Source organism: Oryza sativa, chromosome 12, assembly GCF_034140825.1.
Source record: "Oryza sativa Japonica Group chromosome 12, ASM3414082v1".
Taxonomy (NCBI): Eukaryota; Viridiplantae; Streptophyta; class Magnoliopsida; order Poales; family Poaceae; genus Oryza; species Oryza sativa.
In genome coordinates this window covers 2,331,217-2,354,474 of record NC_089046.1, presented here as the reverse complement: position 1 = coordinate 2,354,474, position 23,258 = coordinate 2,331,217, and the positions used below count along the sequence as shown (strand labels likewise).

The window sequence follows — 23,258 nt, the reverse complement described above, 5'->3', positions numbered from 1 at the left end:
CTAACATACCACTACCAGATCGATTAATTCATTCTAGTGATCTACTCTTTCTCCATCAAAAAAAATCAACCTAGTATTAGATGTGATATATTATAGTACTATGTACAGTCCATATTTATATTATTAAGATATGTTAAATTTAAAAGTATGTTAGTTTTTTATAGAATGGAGGGAGTATAGTTCAGTGGGAGGGTAGATAGAATATCTAAATATATACCATCCACTACGTACTCATTATTGCAGGTGCCGAGCTTGCCCTATCATTTTCAGCTAGTGTGGCATGCATAATTCCGACCATAAATATCACGTTCTAATTCGTCATTATATTCGATGACAAAAAAAAAACAACAATTACTTGCGTGTATATACCACCAATGAACTGTGTGCTTGCGATCTAGGAGATGGCATAAATGAATAATGCCTGACGTGTGTATGATCTAAAAAGGGTTTAGGATATTTCTTTGACCTACGTCTCAAGTCACAAGAGAGATCACACATGCACATTCTTTTGGCATAATTCCAATCTTTCGTTCACACAAGTACGTACGGTCAGAAACACAAACGTTGACTCACCCACTAATATTTCAGCTGCGTTAATTAATTATCTGCAGCACACTCTACAGGATATGCATATGCATAATGCATGCACTACATCTTTTCTTGAAGATTAGGATGCATCGGCATCTTAGCTTAATTGTTTGTACTCGTCATGTTCTTGTCTATCTCTCTTCGTTTTCACATGTGTCAATTTTCTTTGCAGCGTGTTCACAACGCATCCACTAATTGTTATGTGATTGAGGTGTTGAAATGACTGACCACACTATTCTCGATCAGATATGATGCAAACTTTAATCTAGCGAGGGAAATATATAATGAACAAGTTGTTGGATACGTACCCCCCCCCAAGCGATTAGTTAAATCATCATGCAACATTTTACAATTTTTCCAAGATATACTGGAAACAATACAACTCTATAACAATTCAAAAAATGTCTGGCAAATATCAAAGAATAACTGTCTTAATTTGGGAGTTCCGCACTAAACCAACTTACCTGAATGATGGTTCCTCAATGGGTTGGGTTGCTAGACTCGATCGATCGATTAACTGCACCTTGTAAAGTTTTCTTCTTTTTCTTTCCTCCCTTTTCAAGCCTCTGTATCCTTTTGATATATTCTATAACTTCTCTCTGCCTTTTATACGTTAATTAGAAAAATAATTGTACTTTACAATGGGTAAAATGTATTGGCTTTCACTTTACACTACTTTAAGCTAGGATGTATTGAAATATGTTACATTCAATAATACCAGCATGTGTCATCAATCCTATAGAAATCTCTTGAAATTTCATAAAATCTAAATGAAACTTCATAAAAACGTGGTCTAAATTCAAGAATGTTCATAAAGTTCCAGTCATATTTTACAAGATTTCTCATAGATTATACGAAGCAACATGGTACAAAGCATATACTAACTTAACGCTGATGCAAAGTGAAAGTGTGTGCTTAACCTATGTAACGTGAAAGACTGTGTTAATTTTAACCAATACAAAGTACTCTATTTTTCACCCATCCAACACACATACCAATACAAAAGCCAAAAAAATGCCATTCACTTTATTATATCTTAATGCAATTACCCTCCACTTTATCTATTCTTAATATATTTGTCACCACTTTCATAAACTCCAATGTAACGATTGCATAAAAAATAAAGTTATTTTAGGACGAGGCCGTGCAACTTACTCTTAAAAAATGATTGAGGAGTCCCGCTTGTTCAAATTGAAAATTGTCTATGTATGATGTGGTATTATCATAGACGGTTTTGAGCCATCTGCAATCTAATAAACTAAATGATGCATCGCACTTTGCTGCAGGATATAGTTAGATATTAGATAAATGATGAAATGATTTATATTGAAATATTATGAAAATGATATCAGAATGATGATTTAGCACGTGTATGTTTAGTTTTAGAATGAAATAAATTCTAGATATAATTACTATATGCTTGCATGTTGAGCTTTGTGTGTTTAATGGTTTGATGTGACATGCTTACATGTAGGTTTTAGGAGTGCTAATAAAAACTATGCTTACATGGGTCTAGATCCCCTGGAGTTGAGTATAACTCTACCGGGTGGAGTTGGCCAAATCTGGAGTTGGCCAAATCTGTGCCATCCATTGTTTCCTACAGCTGAGATCATTCCTCATCAATTTCACCTAATAAATTAACTCCTTAAATTAATGGTTATGACTTCCGAGGAAACTTAATTTTTTTCCATGCATTTCCTCTATAATAGCGATTTGATTAAATTCTCACAAAAAAATAATAGACCAGTGTTTTGTTATTGCCCAAACAACTGATATAGTCCATCAACTCTAAAGCTTCAAGGAGTGCATACCAACATATATAGTGCTTTCACATATAATGAGCCATATCAATATTAATGTGTGTGATTTTTTATATAATAGATGAAGCATGAAATTTTTGTGCTAATTATACAGTAAAAATGATCTCATGACAAGTTATTGTTGCAAGTTTATTTGTTGCATGGTCAGTTACTGGTTTTTAAGTACAAATTAATGTGGCTTAATCTCAGTCCTTGAAGTATACGGAATGGCACATATTTGGCCAACTCCACCCTGTAGAGTTATATTCATCTCTAGGGGATCTGGACTCATGTTGAGTTTTAGATGTTTAGTGAGCATTAGCTTTAAAAAAGAAGGGGTAATAAATATAGATATCGTGGTGCTATTTTGAAACAGTCCATATATGATAATGTAGATCGAAACAAAATTTCTCATGGTCTAGATTCTTTCTTCAATTAGAAGGCTAGTACCACACACGAATATGATACTCCATATGTACATACGTATTTGATTTGGCCTAGCTAATCTGCTCGAGTAATTATACAAAAGAATCTAGCTTAGCTCATCCATGAAAAGTAGATGTATAAATGTCATGACGCAACCACAGCATGCTATAATACAGTTGCCAATAGTTTCCAGTATTGCAATCCCTATAGCTAGCTTTAATTAAACAATTGAAATTAGTAAGAACACGTGATTACAAGTTTTCTAGTGGAATAGTGGCGACGAAGATATGATGCTTAGTTGGTGACAATGAAACTGCATAACCAGCATATCTGCATATACTTTGCAAAGCAATGAGCAAAATGCTTAATCGAGCATGCATGCTCTATGAGAGAGACGTAAAACGTTTACCCTCGATCATGCCCATAATGCAAATTGGGCGTTAATGAAAGCTTTAGCTTCTCCCTTTATTTCGGATATCAAGTTGTTTAATTTCTTGGAATAATATATATTTTAGGGTATGTGCTTAAACGATACTAGCGCACCTAGTTCAGCCCATAAGGATGAACCCCATTTGTTTATACTTCAGCATTTCTCCCTCACGTACGTGAAGGCTGTCTTAGAAACCTGAGGAAACACATATACTCTCTCCTCAAGAAACATGCATATATACTCTCTCCATTCCAAAAAATTAATATAGATGCCTTTAACTTTTATTTTTTTTCACCTCTCAACCAGTCACAGCCATCATATTTTATTTAGTGTTGTTTATACCTCGTTCCCCATTTCAACCAATCACAACCATCTATCATTTTATTTTACCTTTTTTTTATTGATACTCAATTGTAAAAGTCTTTATATTTTCGGATGAAGTGAGTATAACGTGGGATATGATTTCCTTTATTTAACTATACCATATATAATAAATTGTTTGCACCGGCTAATTCATTAGTTCAAAAGATTATGCTAATGAAAAAGGTATGGATGTTATCTATTCCATTATTTAAAAATATATGGCTAAGCAATAGAGATGATCCTTGTGCAGCCTTAAATCTTTGCCATATACCTATATGACTCCAAGTTTTTCCCTTGTCCCCTGTATGGCTCCGATTTTTTTTGTATTGATCCCTATATAGCCATTTAGTTAGTTCTGCACTAGATTTTTTTAGAATGATTATTTTACCCCTCCCTTATGTACATGAGTTAGCTCAAAAGGCATAATTTTCAATGTAAACACAATTTTAAATTTATAACTAAAGGAGATAATTATATCACCCCACATTTAAATTTTGTAATGAATTTCTTTGATGAAAATTTTAAATGGAATTTTCACCTTCTCTCTACATGGGGATCTCTTCAAAAGTAGTTGAAGTTGTTTAAAACATATAGAAATTTGGTTTCTAATAAGTAGAGGAAAAATAAATGTTGATTTGTGCAATTTCCCTATTTGAAGTTTTATTAAATTTGATTGCAATTCATTTGAAAATTTTGAATTGTCAAACAATTATCTCCCTTCAATTTTCCGTACTGAAGTTTTCGCCTTCATGATTATGTTTCACTAGCTCTTATATAAAGAGAGGAGTGGTAATATAGTCATTCTAAAAAAGTAATACTCAACTCACAGTCAACTTATGAAATGGATATTGAGGAGTAGAGGATGTGAGACAAAGCTCGGAGGAATGAAAAGGGTAGAGTACCGTACTCGAGGGCACACAAGGAATTTTCTCTGAGTGATAATATGTTTAATTAACAACATGTACAAGAAAGCACACACCGATAAACATGCATTTTACATCTTTAAGAAATAAACATGAATTTATTGAGGAATTATACTGTACTTCCTCTTGTCCTTGCTTTACGTATTATAGTGCAAAATTCCTCACACCTCACGATAAAAGGTGTAGTGGTCGGTAGATCTCCAAATTGCAGGAAAAGGAGTGGACACAAAGTTTTTCATCAAAAACTAAGACAATCTCACACCAATCAATCGATGTGAAGCAATTGAGCATTCATGAAATGCATGATAACTCGTGCTGATTCTCCATGGCTGCTGTACTTACCTACATATGCTCCGTAGGAGTATAAACTAGTGACACTGATGTTCTTGGGTAAAGCTTGCAAAAAAAATATGTGGCACATCATTGATTTCTCCTCTTCTTTATAAGTGGCAACTAGAGAATTAATCCTAGTAACCCAGTTTTGGCCATGCATATATTCCCTCTTAAAAATGATATCATGATTAATATAGAAAGAGATTCGAGCCAAAATTAAAGACAAGGTTGCTTGACCTCGAGATGCTCATGTTCCAGAAAGAAGAGCTCTGCTGAAGCTCCATCAGAGAGAGATTCAGAGATGTTTCGCCTCGATAGGCTTCAGCTTCAAGCCTGCATGCATGTTCGGATGTTCTGTTCTGTTCGTCGCCTGAAGACGACGTTAGATATCAAGGAGCATTTTACTAGGTTGGATCCGATCATTGACTGCACAAAATGCGATGTAAACGTTGTACTAACTATGAAGGAATCAAGATGGCAAGAGAAAAGAGTGGACATGCATGTTTCCCTGCAAAAAGAAAGGTAAGGTTCGTCAGATACGCTGATCGAGTTGTGCATGCAATGCAGGCTTTGCTTTGCTTTGGTGCTGCATCGACATGACATTTTCTGCCCCAAATGGTCCCCAAGTCACCAACTAAGATTGTTCCTCTTGTGATTGATCAGCATCTAGTCATGGATCGATCGAGCTCCCAACCAAAAGGAGAGAGGTTTCCTTCATTCCCCATCCTAGTGTGAGTACTAGGACCATTGGACCAATCCTTCATGAAGAAAGATGCTCAAATCTGAGCTCCTTTTTCATGTTGCGACCAACTCAGCAGCATAAAGAATCCATTCGAGTTTGAGATGCTTGCACTGTTGCACAGGATGGGAGAAGAGAGCTACTCCATCCGTTTCTAAACGTACTTATCAGCCTTGACTCAGTTCTATTTCAACCATTGACCATCAATAAAGAAATATAGTTTAGTTTCTAAATTGTTAGGTTGTGATAATGTGATGGAGAAAAATATATATGGTTAATTATACCTCAATTCCATAAGGTAAGGTGTTTTAGTTTCATCCAATTTATTTAACTTCGACAGAGTTTACGGAAAAATACACCATCATCTACAGCATCAAAATTAGTTCCACTATAAAATATGACAATGTATTAATTGGTAGTAAAAATGTTTATTTTTCTAAATATTTGATTTAGGGTCAAACTAAAACACCTTATAATTTAAAACGAAGAGAGTATTTAGCTACAATATGATAATATGGTATGTTTTTAATATTTGTAAAATTATTGCTGAAAAATAAGGGTCTGTTCACTTTGATGCCAAAAAAAACCTTACCAAGTTTTGGCATTACCAAAATTTTGGTATAGTTGCCAAAATTTTTGCATGATTTCTTATATAGTTACTAAAATTTGGCAGCAAACTAAATGTAGCCACTTTTTTGGTAACTTTATCAAAATTTGGTAAGGTTGAAAATGGCATCAAAGTGAACAGGCCATAGCCAGAATAAGTAGTGTGAAACAGAAGTAGATGAGAGGATGAAAAAAATAAAGCCAGAATAAGTAGTGTGAAACAGAAGTAGATGAGAGGATGAAAAAAAAAGTGCATTGAAAGAAGTTAGTTCTTTGACATATTGACGCACTTTAAAGATCTGAGATCTATCACTGCCTCTCTTTTGCTCCCCTTGAAAAGAGGAGAGCAGGGCGGTCCCTGACAATCATAAGCTGATTCAACCTTCACAATAATAAAACCAGTAACTTAGTAGTTTGCACTTGACTATTGTACCATGTAATGTTAATGAATGCAAAAGCAATTGGTTCTCACAGACTAGGACTTGATCGCATTCAAAAAATACAAAGTTGCAGAGATACAACAAGGCTGAAGATCCTCGTTATGCTGTGAGAATTACATGATAAGGAACAGTAAACTGACAAAAATGTTTAGTGACTGGAAGAACCATGAATATGGTAGCGTATACTATATGATGATTGCCATGAGAAAACCGATCCTGCTATGAGGATGCCAGTTTCCTGAGAAATTCAGGCACTACCTGACCACAGCTTGTAAGAACCTCAGACAAGGGTTTTGCAAGCAGAGCATCAGCGCTAGAAAAGATGCAATGCACCTCCCCCACAAGCACATGACAGCTTGCACCAGCGAGGATTTCAATGTATTCGTCAACTGAAGGAGGCAAGTCTGCAACCAACACAGTGTCGAAGTCCTCAAAATTTGCCGTTGTTATGTTCTCCCAGTCTTTCACAAGGACATTAATCAGCCCAACACTGAAGAAAATCCAGAGAAATGTAAGTTGTCAAAGTAAAAGAAAAGCAGCCAATCTCAAATCAAAAGATAATGGTGTGACTACAATTCCCTTTCAAGTAAACCCCCAGTCTTAGTGACCAGTTTTCAGCTTGGAAGAGTTTAGGGAATGTTAGGTGCATTGCACAGCTCTTGGTTTGTCCCCATAGATAGGATGTTCGGCAATAAACTACATACTGTAAATATTTTCCATACCTGCTGCATATGGTAAAAGAGTTGCCATGCGAGTCATTGGTCACGGTACAATTTTGCAATTTCAAGGATGATGACAGATGCTGTGCTTCATGATCACTTGCGGTTACCAGTAGGACCTTTGCAGTCTTTCTAGCATGATCATTTAGAATTTGTTCAAGAATTTCCTTCACCTGCATGTTGGAAAAGCCCATAAGCTTACCATGGCAGGCAAAAAGGCATATTTTAATCGCACAAGAGATTTGTAACTGTTTCTGTTCCAAAATCACAACCGTGAAAACAGTACATGAGGTTAAAAGGCTTAACAACACAGAGAACAAGGCTACAAGAGTAAGATAGGCAGATCAAGGCTTAGCAAGGTGATCTAACAGACTAATCTTCAGTAACAGGAAGCAGATTCCTTTAAGTGATATTATGAAGCCAGGATGACTGTAAAGGAAAACTATTTTTCAAAGGCAAGTACATGGAGCAAATAAGTAATGAACTAGCAATACATCAGTGGTTATTGGTTATGATAATTACCTTCGGTGCCTTTTGGTCCTTTGATGGGCATATGTGTATCTTTTGTGTTATGAATGCACCTCTAGAAGTAACTGAATCATTCGTACAAAGCCTTGTGATCTTTTTTCCACCGACTAGTTTTGTTGCCAGTGCAGCTACCCTTCGGTCAGACGGGTCACTGAATATAGTTATTTGAGGGTTGCTCAATATGGCATCCCTAATAGAACAAAGCTTGTCGCTGACATTAAGGTCCGTGAAACACTTCAGACCATCAATCACCTGTCAAATGGAGTTTCCATATTTAAATTAAACTTGACTGTAGGATGAGTAGGCTTGTTGGGAATAGGCTTCTAGGTTGTATAATTGCTAAGAGTATCCAAAACTTGGAGATACAAATATAATTTGATATGACAACAGCATTCGTTTTGCAAACTGAAATTACATAATCACTAAGATGGTGAATGGAAGTGTTACAGATGATCTGTCTTAGTACAAAGAAGTTCAACAACCAAATTAACTCACCAGCATCGATACGCCTGATATGTCAATCGCCTTTAAAGCTATTAGTTCAAGCAGCCTCTCTGGCGTGGATATAAGGAACTCCGGTTCGCAACTCTTTAATCTGAATTGAGTGTGCATGAAATTAACATCCCCTACCCTAACACGCTTATACGCTTACAGATAACAATGACACTGATAATAGGATTAGACTGATAATTAATTTGGCCAAAACATACCCAGAAATCTGGTGTTCAATGGAAGCGCCGGGATGCAGACTGACGGAATGGATACCAAGTGATTTCAGAGGCTTGCAAATCGAACGCACCTGCACAAAACACCATCAAATGAATCACTGATTCATCATTTAGGAATCAATCTTAAGTGAATTAACCAAACGAGCAAAAATGGCGGCACTAACTTGCACGGCCTTTTCCTGGGAGGGGACGAGGTAGAGTAGGAAGGGGCAAGAGACGACCACAGCGAGCTTCTCCTTCCTGGCGACGATGTCGCAGGCTGTGGAGACGAGCCAAGCCGTCTTCTCCCGGGTGGCGCACTCGCCGCTGGTGTCGAGCACGTGCGTAGGCGGCGCAGCCGAGCAGCAATTCCAGAGCTCCACGCCCCACGACCCGGTGTCGTGGATGCCGCCGCCGCCGCCGTCCTCGGACGCCGCCGCGTCTCGGATGGCGTTGAGGCAGACCACCAGGAACTTGGACGGCCGGTCGTACTCCGCCCCGTCCTTCTCCCTAGACTTGGCGTTCGCGGCGGCGGCGGCGGCGGCCTCCCTCGCCGGCTGCTTCTTGGCGCTCGAATCCTTCTTCTTCTTCTTCTTCTTCTTCTTCTTGGATTCGTCCCTGCCTGCGGCGGCGGCGGCGGGGGCGTCTCCGGTCGGCTCGTCGTCGCCCTTCCGCTTCTTGCCGTGGCGGTCGTTGAAGGGGTCCTCCGGGGTGGGGAGGGAGAAGCACATGCCCTCGCAGGCCCGCCGCTTGCCGGACTTGCGGCGGCGCTTGGAGGCGATGATGCCGGCGACGCGGGCCGACACGGCGTTCTCGCTGCTGCGCATCCGCTTCCGCCGCACCTTGTTGCGCTTCCGCGCCAGCGCGTCGTCGCCCTTCGCCATGGCCCCCCTCCCCTTCTCCTCCGCTCCGACACTCGCGGCGGCGGCGGCGACGCGAGGTGCGAGACGGCGGCGAGAGAGACGGTTAGCCGCCGCGACCCCGAGCACGCAGAGGGAAAAAACCTAGCGAAGCCACTAAAAAGGCCGGGCCGGTGGTAGTGGGCCACATTTTCTAGATGGGCCCACTTAAGTTGCATCAGTTGCTCGGTGAGGCCCATTACTCAGTGAGACCTATATTGGCCCAACTGGAGAGTCAAGCTTTAGCATGCGTTGGCCCATGAGAGGATTGGCCCACCAGTCAGTGACAGACAAGGGGGCCTTTCTTTCGTATGGGCCGCATAAATTACGCAGTGGAATGATTATGCGTTCGGCCTTGTTGGCACCAAATTTTAGCATTTCTCATTTTTTTATTCGCAGCAGACCATACATAACCATCACAATCTTATGATAATTAAACTTCTGGTCACTCACTTGGTAATTTTAGAAACATCAACTCACACAAAACTATACTGATAATTCTAGAAACTCCTCAAAAGACCATATTAAAACTTGCCACCACATCTTATCTTGTCAAATTTACCAAATTATTTTAGCTTCATCGTGTAGTTTTAGTTTTAGAGTCCCACTCCGGTGCTTTATACTCGGAGTAGAAAGTAATCTGAGCCATTGATCATATTTAATTGAAGGCTTAAGATCTAGTTCTACTCCCACCAGAATTAGTGGGAGTAGAAATGTGAAGGGGTGTTTTCATCCAGGAAAAATAATTCGCGTAGGGTATTATCGTATATTATCAGTCTCTTACTCACCCTATCCCTATCCTATGGATTCGTATCGCATCGTCGCCATTTCACTCCATCCCGACGCCATTCCCCTCCATCCCCGCCTCCGTCGCCGTCCATCTCCCTCGCCATCTATGTCGCCCGTCCTCGCGTCTCCTCCCCCTCCAGCGCCGTTGCCTTCTCCGCTCCCTCCGTCGAAGCCCGTCTCCCCGCCATCGCCACCTTCTCCCCCGCCCGCATCTCCACGCCGCCTTGTGAGCCCCCTCGGTAGCCATCCTCCTCCCCCGCTCCCTTCTCCAGCGAGTCGCCTCACGTCGTCGCGCCTCCACCCGTCACTGCCGCCACGTTCTCCTCGCCACCAGCCCTCTCCGCCGCGTCACCTCCACCCGCCACCGCCGCCACGTCCTCCTCCCCATCAACCCCTGCCCCCTTCTCCACTCCTCTCGGCGATCCCGCATCTCCGTCTGGGATCTCCAGAGCTCCGCCCTATCCCGCCGCTACCCGCGTCGGCACACCTTCTGGCGAGTTCCACCTTAGACCCCAGCACCGCGCCACTCGCTGCCGCCGAGCCTTCGTCCTCCTCGCTATCCCCTTACTCGCTGTCGGCCTCCTCCCCCACGCTCGGCTCCAGCCCCGTCCATCTCCGCCCGCCATCGCTCCTGCAGCCGCGTGGGAGAGCCCCCAATCCATCGCCCACAAGCGGAGGACGCAGCCTCTGGATCCAATGGCAACGCACGCCTGGTTCCCCTTCGTCCCCATGCCACCTCAAGCACCTCCTTCGGAGCATGAGGAAGACTTGCCATTGGACAATAGCGGAAGGTAATGCCCGGAAATTTGCAGTAAGATGCACTCCCCTAATGCCGCCCCTCAACTTTCAATCTCAAGTTGTTTGTTTTTCTTAAATTTTGATTTGATTTCCGAGGCTACCTGTTTCCTATTAATCTGTAGCATGAAGGATGAGATGATCCATCTATATCTGAACAACTCCACCATGGCGTTGGCGATCCCGAGAGAGGCATGCTTACTGGGTGCTCCGAGGTGCCATGGCATTGGGATGCTGGTGGGAGCATTCAGTATTTGCAAGGAGCAAGAGCAAGTGCGCGAAGCCATCTTGGAAGGTACGTGTGGCTGCTTCGTCGTACCAATTGGATTTGGCACGCAATGTTGTGCTATTGAATTATGATGTCTAAAGTTGTCATCTTTCTGAATGAAACTAATGTTCACCTGTTGTGGGGGCTTTGGAATGGGTGGCTGTTACTAGTGGCTATATTTGCATTGGCATTGTTATGCCACCATCAATTAATTACGAGTAGATGATGCGTGGTGTCTCTTTCCTTTGAACTTTGGTGTCCTTTTCACCAATTATATTGCTCGTTTTGGTTCAGTAAATACATTGTTTATTTCATAACAGAACGGTTAATGTTAACAGCATTTTTACTTACTTACTCTGAACCACATGCCGGCGAAGGGGTTCTCGGTGTTCAGGTGCGACATTGAAGCAGATGCACGTTGGTGACGTCGACTGCTTACTGCCCTGAGTCACCCCGAAGCGTAAGGTTTCATATACCGCTCCTTCTCAAATGGATACAAATATGAACTATGAGTACGCGGACTGGATGGTAGGCCCATCATAGCAAACAAAAAGTTTGATTATGACAGAAGGACATTTGTAGAAAATAAGAAAGATAACATATAGTTGTTGTGATCTATGCAGGAAGGCATCGATGAATACATAAGAAAGCTAGCAGCGATTCTTTACAACTCTCCATCCAACAAATTTTGAATCATGCACAGGCCATCTCCGAAGAAATCTAAGATGTTCAGCTTTGTATTGGGAGGATATTCTTTCATTAAATTCTGAGATGTTCATTTATCATTGAGATGTTTTATTTTGGAGATTCTTAGTTTGTCTTGTCGGATGTTCATTTCGAATAAGCTAGGTGTTAATTTTTTAATATTAAACTCTATCTGTTATTTATTAAATGATACTCAATCTCGTTATTCAACGATGTCAGATGCGGGGACTTATTCTTTCTTTTGTAAAAAAAATAATGTTCTGCTATAATATATGCGCGCGGTCGATTGAAAAACCATGATTTTTTATGATAAGTACTTTCTGCGAGTTTAAAGAAACATCTCGTACCACGACGAAGCACCTTTGTGCTTCTGCACTGCAAATCTTACGTAAAGAAGCTGCTCAATGCAACATCTTACATCCTGTCAAACTGTCAAATGTGTAAGCTAATGTTGTATCAAAATCGGATGCTACGGAGAACAAAATGATGTGTCAGTATCATTTTTTCTTGGGGACGACATGTTCCCCCTGGAACTGTTCCTATGGTTTGCTTCGCTCCTGAATCAGCATCTTCTGGAGGCCTGATGGCTGAGGATGCCAAATCTCCCACCACCAATCCTTTTTGGTGGCTTCGAGACTCCGAATAGAGCTATCGCAATTCGAAGTTGGAACTAGAAAAATATGGACAGAATGAGTCCTCCAGCAGCATGTGCATTCTTATTGATCTGGTAGGCTCTGCATGAAAAAACAACCAGTTTCAGCAGCAGCAGCAGCAGCATTACAGTTTCAGCAGCACCAGCAGCACCAGCAGTTCAGTTTCATTCCAGCAACAACAGTGCAGTTCTAGCAGCAGCACAATTTCGAATAGTAGCAGTATCATTCCAGCATCAACAATAGCATCATTCCAGCAAACAGCACCATTAAAGCATCACACAAGCATCACAAAATGAAGTCACCATTCCAGTTGCAGATCATTTAATCCTAATATTTAAAAAGGCAACTAAATTTATTTGTTCATTACACTCCTTTAAAAATAAATAAGCAGCCTTGCAACGCAAACAACAGAACTGTGCTTGCGCCGGAATCATCTCAGGGTAACCAGGTGCGCCACAGTTATGCTGCCCAGGGACGTCGCCCCAACGCTGAACTGCAGGAGGGGCTACTGACCTCCTGACAGGGTAAACCACAGCTCCATGATCGTCATCCAGGACCTATTTTCAGAAACCAAGCAGCAACAAGTCAAGTTAGGACACAGGAGGCAGCTCAATTCTGTAATTTTCTGAAAATGGATTAAATCAAGCTCAATTCCGTATTTATGTAATGTTTCTGACAAAGAATTCTTTTATAGTTCTAAAGCATTTTAGCTTATTTGCCTCTGTACACATCTAAAATAAATTAAGTGCCTCAGTTTCAGAGTATAATGCAAATGCAGAGATGGCCAAATTATGCCCTGAATTCTTTATTCTTTCAGTTTCAGAGTGTAATGCAGATGCAGAGATGGCCAAATTCAGGAAGACAGGTTTGATTTGCTATAAAAGAGTATCCATCTCACAGATCCATCAACTGCATAAATTCATTGCCACTCTAAACTATTGAACAATTACTACAGTTCCCCCATAATGGCTGCAAATTTTGTATGTATGATAAAAGAACTAAGGCATGCACTAATAAATTAATTCAATGTACTACTAGTACTACTGATGAACTAGCAGGAAATGTTGGATGCTTTAACCAGTTGACAAGGCAATCATTTGGTAGAAAAGATCAAAGATCAATTGCACAAGATATGATTTAACTTGCCACCTTTGCTGAGGTTTAATGTTGGACTTATATTAGTAACACATCAATTTCAGCAAACTGTTTTGAGTGGAATTTCAAGTGACAGGTGTATTTCATTTGCAGCTTAAGACCAAAATTATTGTTCAGTTTTATCGTTCATGCTTACAACTTAACATACAAAATCGATTTAATAAATCTCCTATTCAATTTAACATCCGCAAATGTAGATTCTCTAGTATAGTTACAAGCTAGTATACACAGCCATTTACAAGCAAGTATATGCATTTGTAGAGGAAAAATTCAGACAAGTTTAACACTGAGGAGAGGAAGGGGAACAGAAAGTCAGGTGGGGGGGGAGGAGTGGACACCTGAGGATTTCACCGCGCCACCGCTTTTGCCGGTGCTTGTGTCGGACAGATGCGACGCGCCGTGCCACCGGCCGCGACGCCGCCTGCCGGGAGGACTAGCTGCCGGCCGCGCCGCCGCCTGCCGGTGCCTGCCTCTGACCTGATGCCACGCGTGGTAGGAAGACGACGGAGGAGGCAAGGACGCTGAAGGGGAGGAGACGCCAACGGTGCCGGAGGTGGAGAGGGCGGGGGCGACGGACGGCGACGGAGAGGGCAGGGAAAACGTACGGGGACGGAGGGAGAGGAGAAGGCGGCGAGGGTGGGGGAGGCGGACGGCGACTGAGGAGGCGGACAAGGCGGCGACGGAGAGGGCGGGGGATACGGATGGTGACGGAGGGGGTGGACAAGGCGGCGACGCCGGGGGAGGAATAGCGACGAGACTGCGTGCAACGGAGTCGGACCTAATGCGATGCGATAAGGAGTCCGACCTGATGTGATCGAACCAAAGAAAACAATCCATATTAAAATTACCCCTAAACGATATTAGGAGATTACTTAATTGCCCTTTATATATTAGAAGATTACTTACCTGCCCTTTATTTAAACAATCCATATCAAAATTACCCCTAAACGATATTAGGAGATTACTTACCTGTCCTTTATATATTAGAAGATTACTTACCTGCCCTTTAAAATAAATAAAGGGTCCCTATTAGGATTTATACCCATCAGGTTTGCTTTATGGTTTAAAACATGAGACCAGCATCCTAAAAAATAAAAAGGGGATGCTCGAGTAAGATGATAGAGCTTCAGAATGCTATTGAGTTACACCGACATTTGCTACAGAGCAACATTCTATTATTACAATCTACAGTCTATTATTACAATCTAGCACTCTATAAAATCTATCACTCTATAAAATAAGTGTATTTAAAAATAATTGAATGAAATCAGCACACAAAAATAAATTTAACCAAATACAAGATCGGGAGAACACATTATTTCGGCAATGAGTTGAACAATCCCTAAATCCAGATACCACAGTTCATCCAAGTTCAGTTTGATGCTCGATTATTATTCATACAGAGGCATAAATAACACGCATACAAAACCGTAAATAAACACTCAAACAAAGTAACAAACACACTTCGAAAACACCACTCAAATGGCGGCTGGGCGCCCCTACTGCGGCTGCAGCTGCAGTTTCTCGTGCAGCTGCGGCGGCGCGACGACGTCGACCCTGGCGACACCATCCCTGGCGTCGCCGGCGACCTTGGCGACCTCCACCTCGCCGACGACGTCGGCCTCGCGCTCGTGGTCGCCTTCCTCCTCCTCGTAGTTGGGGTCGTTGCGGTCGATGGCGGCCGGGAGGGGATCGAGCTGGCTGTCGACGATGCTGTCGGGGCCCTCCCAGGTGAACTTGCCGCCGCGGCCGGACTTGGGCGGCGGCGCGCCGATGCCGCGGGAGCCGTTCGCCGGGTGGCGCTCCATGCGGTGGAGCCCCTGCTGGTCCAGCTTCCGCTCGAAGTGCCTGGCCGTGTCCGGGTGCCGCGTCTCCGGCACCGCCACCTTCTCCGTCACCTTCTTCCCCTCCTCGTCCCGGTGCGTCGCGCGCATGTACATCATCGATCTTCGCCGCCGGTAGGTCGGTATTCACAACTTTCTCCGGCGAATTGGTTGCGGTGGTTGGATTGCGATCTGGGTGATGAATCGATGAGCGCAGAGACGCGGGTATATAAGCGGCGCGCGGCGAGGCGAGCGGCGGAGGAGTGGAGAAGAAGAGTGTGTGGAGAGGGGGAGGAGGTGGCGGAGGCGGAAGGCGACGCGTGGAGAGGAAGGCGGTAAGGGATGGATGGATAGGGGGCCACGTCATGTGCAGGTGTGTGTCCAGGTGCAACGAACGCCGAAAGGATTTGTTCCAGGTGTTGCACGCAGCACGCCTGGTTGGTTGCATGAATTGCATCGATAGCGTCACGGGAAATTTAAAGCCCGTATTATTTTCTATCAAGAAACACAGTATAAACACTTAGTGAAACTATAAACGTGCACCCTACTTATAGGCTGAGTTTTTTTTTCCTTCACTTTTCCGACCTATTTCTTTCTTTTCTATGCGCATGCTTTCGAACTACTCTCTCCATTTCACAATGTAAGTCATTATAGCATTTTCTATATTCATATTGATTATCTATCTAGATTCATCTATCTATGAAGAGTTTTACTCCCGTCCGGCAGTCTGTACCAGCCAGTACTGGTACTAGGAGGTACCAGATTAAATCTGGCCGTCCAACTTGAAAGGATACGATTGGAAAACAACAAATAGAAGCGGAACAATTCCGGAGTCACACGCCGCCGCTTTCCTCCCTCGCTGCGCTCTTTCTTTCCTCCCTCCCCGCATCGGTTCTTTCTCATCTATTCCTCCATCTGAGCGCAGAAACGGAGCAGTTGCGCCGCATCCACGCCCCGCCGAACGGTTTTTTCCCATCCATCTGCCGTCCGTGGTCGCGGTACTGGAGAAACGGCGCGCTCGCCCCGCATCCATGCCTCTGCCGGTGCCGATTTTTTCCCATCCATCTGCTGTCCGCGACAGTGTCACCAACAACGCCGCCGCATTCACGAGCGAAGATGTCATGGTATTCTGTGTCCCCTATCCCCCTCCCTCGACAGCTCAAGCAAGTACCTAACCTCCCCCGCTGCCATGGCGCAGCCTAGGCCCCCATTACGGCTCAAACACTACTCCACTATATGGTCTAGTTATTTTGTAATTAACAATTCAATCTGCCATGTTTCTTGTAATGAATTTGTGAGAAAAGCACAAGCTTTTGCTGGAGACTTTAATCTTTGAATGGAAAATTTTAAGCTCATCTGTCGTCCGTTTTTTGGTATGCTGTTTACAGGGCATGATCTATCGTTGAATGGAGCTTTTGACTTAATTTTTGTCTGCTGTGAACAGAGCATGATATATATGTCGTATTGAGAGCCATTAATATTTTGTCTGATGTTTTTGCTCGATCTCCTGTAAAATATATATCATTCTGTGGAGTGATCAGCAGCACAACAATGGTTACAAGCAAGTGTTTTCAATGAACAGCAATCCAGCTATAGATGTAAAAGTTGAGGAATCACTGGAGTAGAGTGCTAGACACATGGGCAATAATTACTGAAAAAAAGTATAATTTACATGATTCTGAAAGACTGAAACAAACATACTCGTACTAGTGTGTTGTAATTCAGAGTTTCAGACAGTGGGAGATAGATAAACAGAATTCTGCAAATTTTCAGCCAAACAGAACGAACTAGAACTTAGCAAGAATCTAAAATTGAAGGATAAGTTAGACAACCCATCTGAAGAAGCTGTAATTTAGAGTTTCAAATAGTGGGAGATAGATAAACAGAATTCACATGGATAGGTTGCTGAGACATCAACATGCTGAGTGATCCCCATCCATTAATTCTGGTAATTGACATGTACAAAATCAACAATGGCAAGCATAGTACATATTATCAAATAGCTTCATGAGAAGGAACACAGCTACAACTACTGTTCCTATGAACCAATTTCTAATGTCATCAGTCTCTTTTTTCTGCTTAGACAACTTCTTGAATGAATTTTCTATGTCTGAAAGCCGGTCATGGTCAACCATTTCCAGCTCTAGCTTCATTTTATCTCTTCTGCCTTCGTTTTCTCAACATAACAGTTGAGTGCTTGAGCTGTGGGCAATGCTACAGAATAACCAGAGGTTGAAGAAGGATGCCCACCACGAACCACCCGCTGCCGACGCCATTGCCGCCGCCACCTCACTGACACGGGCCCAAGCACCACACACCGCCGCCAACACCACCTCACCACCGCAGCCCACGGACCAGCCACCACCTTCTCGTCGCCTCCCATGGACCACCTACTCGTCGCCTCCCACGAATCAGCTGTCGCTGCTGCCGCCTCCGAGCGTTGCTCCCGTCGAGCACCACCGCCACCTCTCACGGATCAGAGCTGAATCGAGATGGATCCCTACGCGAAAAGACAACATTACCCTTCCACCCCTCTAACTATTCCAGTACCACCTCATGGGCAAATATGTACCTGGAGGTACCGTATAATTTCCACCGGCCGATCGAGCTAAATGAATGGCTGAGATTTGGTACCGGGCTGGTTACCTGCTGGATGGGAGCAATCCTCTTTGATAAAACTTCTATAATTCCAACCATTTAATAATTTTTCAGATGCTTTCTTTGTTTTAAGAAAATGATATACGTACCTACCATAGTATCAAAAACTTATTAGTAGATTTTACGAACTTATTTTATTGTAAGATTGATGGCTCAAATTTTAAAAGTTTAATTAAATCTTTTTTTCGTGGGGAGTTTAATTAAATCTTGTAATCATAATGTAGTAAAATGTTTATAACCGTACGGATATTAGATTTTGAGACTATGAGATTCATACTGGACACAAACCGAGCAACAATGCGGAGGAGGAACACAATGAAGCAGGAGTACAAGAGAAGGTCACAGCGAGAATGAATCACATCCAAATGTCCCAGCAAAATGACACATCCCCAACTCTAACTGAGAGCATATAAACTATCACATTCTGTCAGATTCTGGCTAAACTGTTCTTATGTTGGCCTGTTTCATCCCCCAACCAAACTGCAAACTACTCAAGACACGTGATTAGATAGAATTGAACCCAAACACATGTCACGTGACAGCCATGCCACAACAACGCATGTCAGGCACGAGGGCAACAAAAAAATAGGACAAATTGATCCTACTCTTGAGGAGTCAAGCAGACATTGATGTCAGGTGAAGGCCTGTGCACCATGGACTGCGAGCTTGCAGCTGCAGGCCACCCAACCATGGCGAAACCAGTACTGGAGCTCGATGAATTCAGGTTCATGGCGCCTCTACTCTGCTCCACACCGGCATGTGCTTGTGGAGGCATGGATGAGATCGAAACCTGCGGCGAACGGCAGCCATTGTTGCCAGGAGCTGCCTGAGAAATGGGCATCGCAGCTGTGAGCACAGGAGGAGGATGAAGAGGAGCCATCGGTGCTGGAAATGCCGGAGCAGCAGATGGTTGTGGATGTAGGCCCATTCTTCTCTGATGCTGCTTCAGGTTGTTGGGCAAGAAGCTCCCCACAATCACCTGTCCATGGAGATATTGTGTTTAGAGCTTCAGAGAAAAAAAATGGCTACAGAGTCTACCATGCATGAGTGACAGAGTTAACAACGAAGTTCTCTATCTTCAGTTGTAAAAGCATGGTACTTGGTTCGACTGAATTACGTTATCGAAAAATCGATTAATTTTGTCCAGGTTCTTCAGTTGTTGTTGTTGTTTCTTTACCTGAATAGGGCTGGCGGCTCGCAGCATCCCAGCTACTACACCGCCGACAACACGGCCATCAGGGCCGGCAAGCGAGACACTGAGCCCGCCGGTTCTCCTCCGAACGCCTTCCTCCGCAATTGTAAAGGAGCCAGTCAGTTGAAGAATCTCAAAGCAGCCCTGGCAACCACATATCCATAAATGCTGCCATCTTAGAGTTCAGTGAGGATAACTGTAAACACAAATGTGTATGCACGTACGATAAGTAACAACTTCGCTTCAATTGTTATCCTACACTGATATAGGCATACAGCCGCTCTGTCTCTTAGGCAGGGCCCTGTTTGGCACAGCTCTAGCTCCCAACTCCAACTTACCTGGAGCCGGGGCTGTGCCAAACGGTCCAGATCCTCCATTTTTTGGAGTGGAGCTAGCAGATCTACTCCTAGAAAATGAACTATGGGGGTGGAGCTGGGTTTTTCTGCTCCACAGCTCCACTCCATCCTAAAATACCTACTACCCTTTAATTTTTTAGTCTATTTATAAAAAATGCCATTCAACTACCCTTCACTCCTCTCATCCCGTTCTCTCTCCTCCCCCCATCTTCCTCACGATGCCAACCGAGCTGCGGGAGCGGGAGCGGGGGAGGGGGCGATAGGCCGGCGCGGAGACCACGGGCGGGTGGCGCGCCTGGGGACAACGTGTGGCCGGCGGCGCGCGGCACGCCTGGCGACAACACCGGCCGGCGGACGAAGCGCCTGGGAACGGCGAGCGGCTGGTAGGCTGGTGGTACGCGGCCAGCGATTTTTTCAATTTTTTTTCTTTTTTTTTCATATCTAGAGCTGAAACGTAGCCAAACACTTTTCAACGAGTCTTCAACTCTAATAGGAGCTAGCTCTCACTTGAGTTAGAGTTTGGAGCCCTACCAAACGGGGATGGGAGTGGGAGACATTAGCACAAATCACATGCTAATCTAGTAATATACCACTGTTTTTTTTGGCCGGGCATCACTGACTGTTTTCTGGACAACGTTATTGAGACTCGCGTACAATTTGCAGACTTGAGCGTATACTCCCTCCGTCCTATAAAACCCACCATAATACCAGATGTGACACATTAATATGTTACATACAGTTCTAGATTTTTTTTGAGTAAAGTCCATCATCGATCCCTAAACTTGTACCGCTGTGTCATCCCGGTCCCTAAACTCACAAATCAACCGTTCAGGTCCTCAAACTTGTTCGACTGTGTCATCCCGGTCCCTAAACTTGCAGATCACTCGTTTAGGTCCTCCAACTTGTTCAGTTGTGTCACCCCGGTCCCTAAACAGGACGGTCTAAAAACTTTATATCAAAAAATAATTTATAACTTTTTCATGTGAACTCTAATGAAGACAAACTTTATATCAAAATTGTATCCCTCGACGTGACCTACAACTTTGTAGTTGAAAAGTTTTTGAATTAAAACTGTTTAGGGTCCCAAAATATTGTTGCATGTTTATAGATTTTGAAATTTTAATTTTAAAATTACATTTTGGGACAAAAAATGACTTAAAATAAAATAATTCAACTACAAAGTTGTAGATCGCGTCGAGGGCTACAAGTTTGATATAAAGTTTGTCTTCATTAGAGTTCACATGAAAAGTTATGAATTATTTTTAAATATAAAGTCTTTAGACCGTCCTATTTGACCCAAATGATATTCAAATCCAAGTTTTGGGACCGGGTTGACACAACTGAACAAGTTGGAGGACCTAAACAAGTGATATGCAAGTTTAGGGACCGGGATGACACAGTCGAACAAGTTTGAGGACTTGAACAGTCAATTTGCGAGTTTAGAGACCGGGATGACACAGCAGTACAAGTTTAGGGACCGGTGGTGGACTTTACTCTTTTTTTTTTATGGGACAGAGGGAGTATGTTACTACAGACTGCCGGAATTGTATATGTGCTATCATGAACATAGAAAAATTGGGAAGAAGACTTCACCCTTGATCTGTCTTCAAAAGTGGCTCGCATAAGGTGGTTAAGACTTAAGACACCATTACAGAAAAAATACTTTCTCAACTTAGGCAAGAAGACCATTTATTGTATCTAGTACTATAAAGGTGGTGATACTGAAACTAAGAGATTAGGTAGAGACAGGCCAAAAAAACTGAATAGACCGACTTGAGACATACCCATAACTCCATCAGAAGTTCAGGCAGCCGTCAAATTAGCTCACAACATTTCCAAGTATCATACTATCACACGATGCAAGGAGTGAACTCCATTTCATACCTCGTAGGAGAAGGTGCTACCAGACGAGCCAGGCTGGTTCAATACAACATTTGAGATGGTGCCATTGGCAGCGAGAATGCAAACCGAGCGAGGACCCTTCTGCGAGAAGGACATTATGCGAGCCGCCACATCCTACCAACGAATTGCACCAAAGAAACAGTCAGTGTTCATCCTTTCATAATCAAATCACAATGCCAAGCTAACTGTTAAAAAAAAAACTTCAGTTATGGCTTACCTCCCCTGTGGCGACAATGATGACATGAGGCGTGAAGCTCCCTCCAGCTGATAACGCATACCATTCCCCTTTACAAGCATTGAGAATACCAATCAGACAAAGCGATGTGCACTTTGTTGTCTACTACCAGACTACTCCTTAACTGAAGTTTATCCTCATGAAAACCAACGAAATCGCCCAAAGGATTGGGTCGATTAGTTAAACCACCTAGGAAAATCACCAAATAATTCATACATATCCAAAGGTTTGGACTGAGATGAATCCGGACAAACACAAGAGCATGAACAGCAGAAATGTGCTTATTCCTAACGGTTATTGACTGGTAAGCAGTAGAGCCCTCTTCAGCTCAAAAGGCAACATTACACATCATCCTCTCCACTGGACCCCATGCAAGCAATGAAACAGAAATTCACCCCCAAAAAAAATGAAGAAGAGACACCAATAACAAGAACATAAACATGAAAAAAAATGGAAACTGGGTATTTTCCAAATCCAAAGAAAATCATGTAATGAACTCTGCATTTCTGAAGAAGCAATATATACTGACCTAGATTGGCAAGGATCTGGCGCCGCCCGGACCCTTTCGGCCGGCCACGACGCCGTCTGGAGCTCAACCCAGCATGCTCGCCATGGCCACTCACCTGCATGCTGCCGCTGTCCCCTGCACCCAAACTCCGCGCGGCTGGCGTTGCAATGGCGGCGGCGGCGGCATCCTCCGCTCCTCCTCCTCCATGGACAGCTGCCGCCGGTGGAGGTGACGGAGTGGGGGACATCGACGACGGCGAGGAGGGAGAAGACCGGTACCCTTTCGCTGCTGCTGCGGCTTCTTGTTGTGCAGCTGCTTCAGCCATGGAACAATCTGCTGTTCTGATGAACAGGCCGTAGCCTGCTGGCGCTGCTGCTGCTTCATGGCCACTTGCCACAGCAATGCACTCCCTTGATCTTGATCCCTCCATGTACAAGCATGAGAGAGAGAGAGAGAGAGAGAGAGAGAGAGAGACAAGGTTTTCTTGCTTGTTTTTCTTGGTTTTCTTGCTTGGACACAACCAAACCAAGGAGGAAGACAAACAACAGTGAGACAGTGAGACACCTCACTCTAGTTTTGCTTTGTGTCTGGTTATCACCAGGCAGCACAGCAAGTATAGTAGTAGCTGGGAAAAAGAATTTGAAGATGGGGAGATGACATGAATAAAAATGAGATTTTGGAGGTGGAGACTGCACAAAAATGGCGGGGTTAATGTGACT

At 43.3% G+C, this 23,258-nt stretch overlaps 3 protein-coding genes and 2 long non-coding RNA genes across 5 annotated transcripts; 1 reads left to right on the top strand and 4 right to left on the bottom strand.

Moving 5' to 3' along the window:
• Window positions 1–6,668: 6,668 nt before the first annotated feature.
• Window positions 6,669–9,592, bottom strand: LOC4351499 (DEAD-box ATP-dependent RNA helicase 5-like). The gene is made up of 6 exons (XM_015762722.3): window positions 8,787–9,592; window positions 8,605–8,693; window positions 8,390–8,489; window positions 7,889–8,146; window positions 7,370–7,539; window positions 6,669–7,137 (listed from the first exon to the last, which is right to left on the bottom strand). The coding sequence occupies exons 1-6, from the start codon at window positions 9,483–9,485 to the stop codon at window positions 6,867–6,869; spliced, it is 1,587 nt and encodes a 528-aa protein (XP_015618208.1). The 5' UTR covers window positions 9,486–9,592; the 3' UTR covers window positions 6,669–6,866.
• A 512-nt stretch (window positions 9,593–10,104) lies between these two features.
• Window positions 10,105–12,289, top strand: LOC136354808 (uncharacterized). The gene is made up of 3 exons (XR_010738621.1): window positions 10,105–11,080; window positions 11,210–11,880; window positions 11,976–12,289. It is a non-coding gene; the product is annotated as an uncharacterized lncRNA (long non-coding RNA).
• A 687-nt stretch (window positions 12,290–12,976) lies between these two features.
• On the bottom strand, window positions 12,977–14,645 carry LOC136354793 (uncharacterized). Its single transcript, XR_010738575.1, has 2 exons — window positions 14,204–14,645; window positions 12,977–13,267 (listed from the first exon to the last, which is right to left on the bottom strand). It is a non-coding gene; the product is annotated as an uncharacterized lncRNA (long non-coding RNA).
• Window positions 14,646–15,226: 581 nt separating this feature from the next.
• Window positions 15,227–15,889, bottom strand: LOC4351498 (uncharacterized). Its single transcript, XM_015763145.3, has one exon. The coding sequence runs from the start codon at window positions 15,806–15,808 to the stop codon at window positions 15,365–15,367; it is 444 nt and encodes a 147-aa protein (XP_015618631.1). The 5' UTR covers window positions 15,809–15,889; the 3' UTR covers window positions 15,227–15,364.
• A 2,784-nt stretch (window positions 15,890–18,673) lies between these two features.
• Window positions 18,674–23,101, bottom strand: LOC4351497 (AT-hook motif nuclear-localized protein 7). Its single transcript, XM_026022283.2, has 5 exons — window positions 22,561–23,101; window positions 22,014–22,081; window positions 21,779–21,910; window positions 19,524–19,682; window positions 18,674–19,325 (listed from the first exon to the last, which is right to left on the bottom strand). Exons 1-5 carry the CDS (start codon window positions 22,967–22,969, stop codon window positions 18,948–18,950), a joined length of 1,146 nt encoding a protein of 381 aa, XP_025878068.1. The 5' UTR covers window positions 22,970–23,101; the 3' UTR covers window positions 18,674–18,947.
• Between the last annotated feature and the right edge of the window lie 157 nt (window positions 23,102–23,258).